Source organism: Lepisosteus oculatus, chromosome 18 (assembly GCF_040954835.1).
Source record: "Lepisosteus oculatus isolate fLepOcu1 chromosome 18, fLepOcu1.hap2, whole genome shotgun sequence".
Taxonomy (NCBI): Eukaryota; Metazoa; Chordata; class Actinopteri; order Semionotiformes; family Lepisosteidae; genus Lepisosteus; species Lepisosteus oculatus.
In genome coordinates, this window is record NC_090713.1 from 21,519,625 (window position 1) to 21,529,289 (window position 9,665).

General features: G+C 55.0%; 1 protein-coding gene across 3 annotated transcripts; it reads left to right on the forward strand.

Annotated features, from left to right (window-relative positions):
• Positions 1 to 1,688: 1,688 nt before the first annotated feature.
• LOC102693791 (zinc finger protein 345-like) lies at positions 1,689 to 6,973 on the forward strand. 3 transcript variants are annotated; one of them, XM_015338889.2, is made up of 3 exons: positions 1,689 to 1,979; positions 2,156 to 2,354; positions 3,328 to 6,973. In XM_015338889.2, the coding sequence occupies exon 3, from the start codon at positions 3,439 to 3,441 to the stop codon at positions 5,218 to 5,220; it is 1,782 nt and encodes a 593-aa protein (XP_015194375.2). In that variant the 5' UTR covers positions 1,689 to 1,979; positions 2,156 to 2,354; positions 3,328 to 3,438; the 3' UTR covers positions 5,221 to 6,973. The 3 variants fall into 3 exon arrangements, with proteins under 3 accessions (XP_015194375.2, XP_069036314.1, XP_006642896.2); XM_069180213.1 differs by having other exon boundaries at positions 2,156 to 2,324; XM_006642833.3 differs by lacking the exon at positions 2,156 to 2,354.
• Positions 6,974 to 9,665: the final 2,692 nt, after the last annotated feature.

The window sequence follows — 9,665 nt, forward strand, 5'->3', positions numbered from 1 at the left end:
TCCCGCTCTGCCCGAGCGCCGCCGGTGGGAGATCTCCAGAGCCAGCGTGTCGCTCGGCGTCTCGCGGAACGCAGAACTGGACTGGAGCAGCTCCGTTTCAGAGCGAGGAAGAAGAACTTGCGGTGGAAGACCCGGATGTGAGTTTCTGAAATTCAGAAGTGTCCATTTCCACGGAGCTCGTGTGCCTGGGGAATTGCACAGACGCGGAGGACTTGTAACTTTCTTTTCTTTTTTCCCACTGCCCGTGTTGGGTGGTGTTTTGTACGACCTTGATCGAAGTGTAACCTCTCGTGGCTTCTCCTGTAGGGATGAGGGATACTAACAACCGCAATAAATTCGGTTCGTTTTGTTTGCACGGCAAGCGTTTTCTGAGGTGGGGTGGCACAGGAGTGAGCACTGCTACCTTGCAAGGCTGGAGCCCTGGGCTCAACGGCAGACCTGGGGTGCTGTCTGTGTGGAGTTTGCATGTTCTCCTGTGTTCGCTTGGGTTTCCCCCAGAGCCCAAAGACATGCGTTTGTTGGCTCCAGAGATAATTGGCTCTAGTGTGTGTGTGTGTCTGTCGTGTGATGGACTAGCGTCCTGTCCAGGGTGTACCCTGCCCTGCACCTGTTGCTTGCTGGGCTAGACCCTGGCTGCCCCCCTGCGTCTGGACTGGATACAGCCATTAGAAAATGGGTAGATTATGCACCTGCAGTTAATGGACACCATTGTAACATGCTCAAGGAGTGTCAGTGTATTATTGTGCCAGAACATCCCGGATTCGGATATCCTGCAGGGGCTGGTGTGTTCTGGGGTTCAACCCAAGCTGTTCCACTGTTAATTAAAATTAATTCAACAGGCGAAGCAGTTTCTCTCTCCTCCCCGTGATCTGCTGTGTCTCCCAGGCGGGGGCTGCCAGTGCAGAATGAACACTGTGTCTCCCAGGTGGGGCTGCTGGTGCAGAATGACCACTATGCGTCTCCCAGGTGGGGCTGCTGGTGCAGAATGAGCACTGTGTCTCCCAGGTGGGGCTGCTGGTGCAGAATGAGCACTGTGCATCTCCCAGGTGGGGCTGCTGGTGCAGAATGAACACTGTGCGTCTCCCAGGTGGGGGCTGCTGGTGCAGAATGAACAGTGTCCCTCAGCTAGGGAAACAAACCTGGTCTTCCAGCAGCTCCCTGCTTCCTGAGGTAAGAGCCTGTGGAAACAGGGAAAAAGGGAGACACGGGAAGAATTTCGCAAACAAGTTGGATCAGTTACCTAGCAGGGCGAATGCAGGAGCAGGCAAGTAAATCGATGGTCTTTATATATAACCAGCAAACATCCCCTTACACGTCCGAGGGTACGAAGATGAAATCTATTTGAAAATACAAGTCAACACGAGACTTAACAGGGGTTTTCGCCATAGTCAACAAATCGTGAATAAAGACCGATTTCTTCTCGGAAAGGAGACGATGAGCTCCTGTTTTAAGAAACGACGGGATCGATTCGCTACCAGCTACGCACCGGTCTAGATGGATAATCCCATTCCCGGGTATCGCTTTTCTCATCTTTCACATCGGAAATGTTTTACTCGACTTTAAATGAAAATAAACGACACGTTAGAGAGGCACGAATGAACTGTTGGCGGTGCTCCGTTTCGGGAAGCGCTGTACTTCCAAGACATCACTGAGGTCGGACACCCCCCCTTCTTCCAGCTTCGGAAAACAGCCGAATAGTTCCGGAAGTCCCCGAACGGCGGCGGCGGCCGCTCTCGGCTGGCTCCGGCCGAGAAAGAGGTCTGCGAGGAGAGGAGTGAGTCAGCTTTCCAAATCTGTGCCGCCAGGCGCTGCGTGGCGAGTGGCCGTGGTGATTTCCTGCCCGGCCGGGAGATCGTGCGGACGCCTGCGTGGTGACATCGGTCTTCGTTTTAAAGAAAAGCAGAACCTGTACGCCCTCACTGGAAGATAGGCTGCGGACAGCGAGCACGGAACGGCGGAGAGAGCGCACCCAGCCCGGGGTGAGTGCAAACCGAGCCCCGGAGCCCGAGAGACGAGAGGGGATCTGCAGAGAGCACTCCCCTCCCCTCCTCAATTGAAAACATATGGAGTAAAACGCGTGGGGGGGGGGAGGAGGGGACAGGGGGCAGTGGGGGGCTACACAACTACTGTTTCCCCACCGGCTCTCCCTCCGCAGGTACGGTCAGACCTGAGCCGCCGGGGAAGCGAGCGGAGTTGCCCGTTACCTCTGGCTGACCGATCGCCGAGCTCCTCCGCTGTCGGAGGATCAGCAGGGAAAAGGGGTCGTTTGTAGACCGATCGGTGCCAGACGGGCTACGGTGGATGTGAGGCTGAGCGGTGCAGAGGTCTGCAGCTGTACCAGGGCACGCAAGGCTGTAAGGCAGCACTAGGTGTCCTCCTGCGTGAAAATCACTTTTAACAGCACCCAGGGATGACAGGAGGGTCCAGAAACCACATGGCTACTGTGGAATCACTCCAGAGAAGAGCAACTGGGGCTGAAGGGAGGGTCCCACACTGACAGGCTGCAGGAACTGAGTCTCTCTAGTCTGAAGGGAGGGTCCCCCACTGACAGGCCGGAGGAGCTGAGTCTCTCTAGTCTGAAGGGAGTGTCCCCCACTGACAGGCTGGAGGAACTGAGTCTCTTTAGTCTGAAGGGAGTGTCCCACACTGACAGGCTGCAGGAACTGAGTCTCTTAAGTCTGAAGGGAGTGTCCCCCACTGACAGGCTGGAGGAACTGAGTCTCTTTAGTCTGAAGGGAGTGTCCCACACTAACAGGCTGCAGCAGCTGAGTCTCTTTAGTCTGAAGGGAGTGTCCCACACTGACAGGCCGGAGGAGCTGAGTCTCTTTAGTCTGAAGGGAGTGTCCCACACTGACAGGCTGGAGGAACTGAGTCTCTTTAGTCTGAAGGGAGTGTCCCACACTAACAGGCTGCAGCAGCTGAGTCTCTTTAGTCTGAAGGGAGTGTCGCACACTGACAGGCTGGAGGAGCTGAGTCTCTCTAGTCTGAAGGGAGTGTCCCACACTGACAGGCTGGAGGAACTGAGTCTCTTTAGTCTGAAGGGAGTGTCCCACACTGACAGGCTGGAGGAACTGAGTCTCTTTAGTCTGAAGGGAGTGTCCCCCACTGACATCCTGGAGGAACTGAGTCTCTTTAGTCTGAAGGGAGTGCCCCACACTGACAGGGAGTCTCCTATACTGATAGGCTGGAGGTAGTCAATTATGTCCAGTTTTCTTAAGCCATTAGATCTTGAAAATATTCCTACACTGTTAAGATTTGTACATTCATGTTTAAGACCCTTCTCAGTTTTGGTGTTGTCAAGGCCTGCTTTCCTGTGTTCCCCTCCAGATCCTCCAGGGGGCAGCGTTCTAGCTACCACTGTAAGAAAGGGCTCCCCGAGAGGAGGGACACGGGGGCCGACGCCCCGCTGGACTCCGGAGCGACAGGGGCTCGGCGCGCATGGCGGAGCTGGGGGCCGGGGATCCCGGTCGCTGTCCCTCTGCCGTCGCGGGACCCGGGTGTGCCGCGCAGGGATCTGATCGGCGACAGCCCGGATCTCTGCTGAGGCCCGAGCAAATTAAGACAGAGCCCGACAGGCTGGAATGGGACGGCCCGGGTCAGCACGCTGGCCCGCTGCTCCTCTGCGGCGTGGGACACCACCAGCTGGAGTTCGGACTCTCTTGCCCGCCCGTGAAAACGGAGCTGGACGCCCCAGAGTGGCATCAGCCGGCGAATCCCGGGATAGAGGCGTTTGTTGGAAAGACTGAGGCTGTAAAGGAAGAGCCCTGGGGGCTCAAACACGAGCACGAGCCCCCCGTGTTCTGTGAGCTGAAGCCCGCCGACCCGCTGGCGCTGGAACACTACAAACTGGAGCCCGACAGCGGCGGGCCGGAGGGCGCAGCTGAACAGAAGGGGCTCAGCGTGTGGGATCTGGGCGGGGTGAAGGGCGAGGGCCCCTCCGCGCCTGTTGGCCTCCAGCCCCCGGCCGCGGCCCCTTCGCCGCCGCCGCCCGGCCCCGCGGAGCCCGCCGCGGACAAGCGGAAACGGCGCCACGCCTGCCCCCAGTGCGGGAAGGACTTCTGCAGCGTCTACAGCCTCAAACGGCACCAGCAGCTGCACGCGCGGGTGGGGCGGGCCTGCTGCGGCAAGACCTTCCGGTCGGACGAGACCTTCGAGAAGCACCGGCTGTCCCACACCGTGGAGAGGCCCTACCGCTGCGAGCAGTGCGCCAAGGGCTTCCGCACGGCCCGGGACCTGAAATCCCACGGCTGGCGCCACGCCACCCAGAAGCCCTACGCCTGCGAGCAGTGCGGCAAGAGCTTCGGCCTCGCCAACGAGTTCCGCAAGCACCAGCGCGTCCACACGGGCGAGCGGCCCTACCGCTGCGCCCACTGCGGCAGGGGCTTCGTGCAGTCCTCGGTGCTGAAGAACCACCAGCGCATCCACACGGGGGAGAAGCCCTACCGCTGCGCCCGGTGCGGCGAGCGCTTCGGCTACACGGCCCAGCTCCGCCTGCACGAGCGCCTGCACACGGGCGAGCGCCCCCACTGCTGCGCCCAGTGCGGCAAGAGCTTCAGCCAGGCCAGTTCGCTCAAGTCGCACCAGCGCATCCACACGGGCGAGCGGCCCTACTGCTGCGCCCAGTGCGGGAAGTGCTTCAACCAGCAGGCGCACCTGAGGAAGCACCAGCGCATCCACACGGGCCAGCGGCCCTACGCCTGCCCGCAGTGCGGGAAGAGCTTCAACAGCTCGGGGCACCTCAAGCTGCACCTGCGCATCCACACGGGGGAGAAGCCCTACTGCTGCGCCCAGTGCGGCAAGAGCTTCACCACGGCGGACAACCTGAAGATCCACCGGCGCATCCACACAGGCGAGCGGCCCTACTGCTGCCCGCTGTGCGGCAAGAGCTTCAGCACGGCGGACAACCTCAAGACCCACCGGCGCGTGCACACGGGCGAGCGGCCCTACGTCTGCCCGCAGTGCGGCAAGAGCTTCGTCACCTCGGACAACCTGAAGATCCACCGGCGGGTGCACACGGGCGAGCGGCCCTACGTCTGCCCGCAGTGCGACACCCGCTTCAGCCACTCGGGGGCGCTGCGGAGCCACCAGCGCATCCACACGGGGGAGCGGCCCTACTGCTGCCCGCACTGCGGGCGGAGCTTCACGCAGGGCACGCACCTGAAGAAGCACCTGCAGGTGCACGGGAGAAAGAGGCCGGAGGGGAACCCGGCACCGTCCTGATTTTAGTTCCTCCCCTCCCCCCCACCTGCAGGGGAAAAATGGAGGGCAGGCCCGGGACAGTTCCAGGGGTGTGTGGGGGGGATTGTGGTTTAGGTGGGAGCGGGGGCAGGGGGCTGTTTATCTTGTGAGGCGCTTGAAAATCTGCCAGCAGCCATATCACCCTGCAACTCACCAATAGCAGCCCCACTGGAGCCCAGCAGGTGTGAGCCTGGTCAGTACCTGGAGGGGAGACTCCTGGGAAAGCTGAGGCTGCTGCTGGGAGAGGTATTGGTGGGGCCAGCAGGGGGCGCTCACCCTGCGGTCTGTGTGGGTCCTGATGCCCCAGTATAGTGACGGGGACACTAGACTGTAAACAGGCGCCGTCCTTCGGATGAGACGTCAAACCGGGGTCCTGACTCTCTGTGGTCATTAAAAACCCCAGGGTGTCTCTCGAGAAGAGTAGGGGTGTTACCCCGGTGTCCTGGCCAAATTCCCCCCCTGGCCTTTACCCATCATGGCCTCCTAATAGCCCCCCCTCTCTGAACTGGCTCCATCACTCTGCCCTCCTCCCCACTGAGAGCTGGGGTGTGGGGAGCGGACTGGCGCCTCATCCAGGTGGGGGTACACACTGCTGGGGGTGGAGGGGATCCCCCTGACCTGTACAGAGCTCTGAGTGGAGTGTCCAGAAAAGCGCTATATAAGTGTAAGCAATTATTATTATTATTATTATTATTATTATTATTATTATTATTATTATTATTTTCAAACAGTCAAATGTGTAAAGACGATGATGCAGGATAAAAACCTGCTTCAGAGCAGATCCCCCCGGAGAGCATGCCAGAAACAACGCCGACCTCTGCCCCGGGGCGTGACCCAGAGGGTAGCGCAGGCGCCATACGCTGGACCCTGGTTCTAACTCCGCGGGCCCGAGCTGGCGTCGCGAGGGAGCCCCTCCTCAGTACCTCGGCAGTGACGGTGGGCTGCGGAAAGGAAATGGCTGTCCTGAATTTTTATAACGCTTGACTTTATCTGTCACATGAACTCTGACATGGGAATCATCCTTTTTTCTGTGAGCTGATGATGTGAACTACTGTATATATTGCTGCGACAGAACATCAGAAAAGATGCCAATAAACAATCAAGTCAAACACAAAAAAATGGATCAGGATTATGATATTGGCCTCTGCTACTTCAAGTAATGAGGCTTTCTTTTCTTGTGAGGCAGACGCCTCTTTTAAGATCATGAATCCCGTTCAGGATGTGCATTGGAACTGAAATTCAGGGAGAGCCAGGAAAAGTGACCATTGTTACCCTAAAATATCTCCCCGTCTCTAGAATGGGAACCCTGGGAGGTTTCTGCAGAATATGCTTGTCTTGAGTGGGGGTCACCTATGGCTGTGACCCCCTTAGATGAACACAGTCCCCTCCTTTCTACAAACGCGAAGAAGAGAAGGGTAGCCCATCGCAGGTTTCATTTCCCGTTACAGGGTGTGTTTGCGCCACTTGACCAGCAGCCCCACTTCCTCATTTCCCCCAAGCAGAACATCATGTCCGGAGAGAGAAAAAGTGTGACGGCACTCTGTTCTTCTGACTTGTTTACTTTCAAATGTGTGAAAAAAATATTTTGGTACTATTCGCAGATTCTCTTGTGGATGTTGCTGTCAATCGGGAAGTCTGAGCAGCTTGTGCGGATAAGTTTAGCTAACAGAGACTAATCCGGTATTGAGACGTTTTGTCTTCTGTCTGTGGTGCAGTATAAAGCTGAGCAAGCAAACTGCCATGTTTGTGGTTTTAATGTTTTACAAGAACGACAGTATCCTACAGCAGAGCTGTGGGCAAGATTAACCTTGCTCCTTAGGGCGACGATCATCTTTTTATTAGCAGATTTCTAAAGTTATGTTTTGACAACATTACGGGTCATGAACAGACTGAGGTTGGCGAAGAAATCGTTCCAAAGTGAAACAGTGGGTAGATAGTGCGTATATCCTCTTGTACTGTCTGACCACACACCCAGGCCTAACCAGAATGATGTATCTCACCAGCTACACTGATTTCTTGTATGTCGTATAACTAATATTTGCTTTTTTGGCCTGGAGGATCATTGGCCTGGCGATAATTAAGTCGTCACAGAGGAGACAAAGCATTTGGTTAAAAATTCTGACTGCCAAGATTAATTTGTATTTAAGGGGAGGGCAGTAATGCTTTTTTAGGGGAGATCAGACTCTGGTGGATCTTGCAGTGCATTCACCCTCCTTTGGGTGGCGCTGTGGAGCCAAGCAGTGCCCAGACCAAGGAAGGGCAGTGCGGGGTTGCATTCTAACTCAGCTCATAACGAACTGGATAGTTCATTACTGGCTTAAAGGGGAACTGTGAGGCTATTTTTATATTTTTAGATTAGAAAGAATCTTTTTTTTCCCCTCCCCATTTATTCTTCTCTCTGGACCTGTGTTCTCGGACCCTCGTCAGGTTCAAGAGGAGAGGAGTTTATTGGCATGAGTACATGCAGCCGGCCAGGAGCCATGTCACTCTGCAACTCACAACTGGCAGCCCCACTGGAGCCCAGCAGTGGGAGCCTGGCCAGTACCTGGAGGGGAGACTCCTGGGAGAGCTGAGGCTGCTGCTGGAAGAGGTGTTAGTGGGGCCAGCAGGGGGCGCTCACCCTGTGGCTCATGTGGGTCCTAATGCCCCAGTGTAGTGACGGGGACACTAGACTGTAAACAGGCGCCGTCCTTCAGATGAGATGTAAAACCGAGGTCCTGACTCTCTGTGGTCATTAAAAACCCCAGGGTGTTTCTCGAGAAGAGTAGGGGTGTTACCCCGGTGTCCTGGCCAAATTTCCCCCCTGGTCTTTACCCATCATGGCCTCCTAATAACCCCCCTCTCTGAACTGGCTCCATCACTCTGCTCTCCTCCCCACTGAGAGCTGGGGTGTGGGGAGCGGACTGGCGCCTCATCCAGGTGGGGGTACACACTGCTGGGGGTGGAGGGGATCCCCATTGTGTCTCATTGTCGTGTTCTGTTCTGGGGGAATACACAGTACAGCACACAACACCCCCCTACATTACACAGTGTATTACAGACATAATAAAATAATAATAACAACAACAATAAATAAGTTGTGGACAACAAATATGTAGTAGTGAGAAAACAAACAACAACAACAACATTGGGTATTGAGTCTGAGGCCTTGTTGTTAGCAGTAGCCGTTGAGGACGCGGACTGGGGCCTGAGCACGGTCTTTCACCTTGACATTACATGTCCGTTCACAGCCCGTAAAAAAACCACACGGCTCATCACTGAAAGAACCGGTCGCGGAATGTCACTTCAGGCTACACGGGGAGGAAACGGTGAAATTACAAGTTGATGTGCTCAGAAGGTGTCTCTCTCCGGGTTTTCTAAACCGTTTGGGGGGGTATTTTAACCCCCAAAGTAAAAAATCTTTTCGCTGGACAGCGACGTTACGTCGAGTTCACTGTCATGGTAACGCGCGTTACCGCTCAATCCCGCTACAGGGCCGTGTTTGAAGTACAACGCAGTATTGGCAGTATTAAAATTTAAAAAGGCGTACTCAACGGCTTTGATTGATCGCTTGATTCCCGGTCCAGATGGCAGGAGATTAAAGATAAAAAAAAGGCCACTGTCCCAGTCCTTAATCTTATCCCTATTTATACCCCTGTTGCGTTTCTGTGTGCGATTGACTTTTAATGCAAATTGTAACACGGGTCGCGTCACACTGCGTAGACGTTACCTCTCGAATCTCTTTTTTTAAAAAATAAGTTTTTTATTTAACCCGAAATACAAAAGAAAAAAAAGGAGACGGAATATTGAAATAGATACAGAAATAGACACTTCGCAGGCCAGAGGAATTCACAATTGTAAACACTAAACATTATAGCTCTACAGGAAGGCCAAGGAAAAGAGACGTCGCCGGAGACCGTGTTGGTGGTCCAGCCGCAATGTGGTAAAATTTAAATTTAAATTTAAATTGTCAATGCAACTCTTTATTGCCATGCCAACAGCTTTGATCTGCCCCCCCGTGGATAGAAGCAAGGCAAACAACAGAAAACACATATTACACTTATTCATACTTCTATCTGCAGCAATCAGGATATACCTATCGAGGAACCTAACGGGCTCTAGGAGAGATCGGTGCTCAAGACCGTAGGAAAGTGGTTGAAATCTCAGGTCAGACACTGCTGCTGTGCATTTAAGGGCGGTCGTACTGTGCGAACTGACTCTGGATCGTCACTGGAAATGAGAACTTGTTCACCGTACTTATCTGGACCAATACGAGTAAACCCGGGGGGCTTTCGGCCCCTGTTTGAGGTCATTTGATTTAAGATAGCTGACCGATCACTCCAGTCGTTTCTGGTAAGAAGCCAGGGTGTCGATTTCACCACCTTGGCTGAGCGGTTTGTTCCACACTCCTACCACCCTTTGTGTCCCCGCCCGTCCTGATCCCAGGA

Coding starts and splice junctions, on each gene's coding strand:
- LOC102693791 (XM_015338889.2), top strand. CDS start 3,439: ATGGCGGAGCTGGGGGCCGGGGATCCCGGTCGCTGTCCCTCTGCCGTC.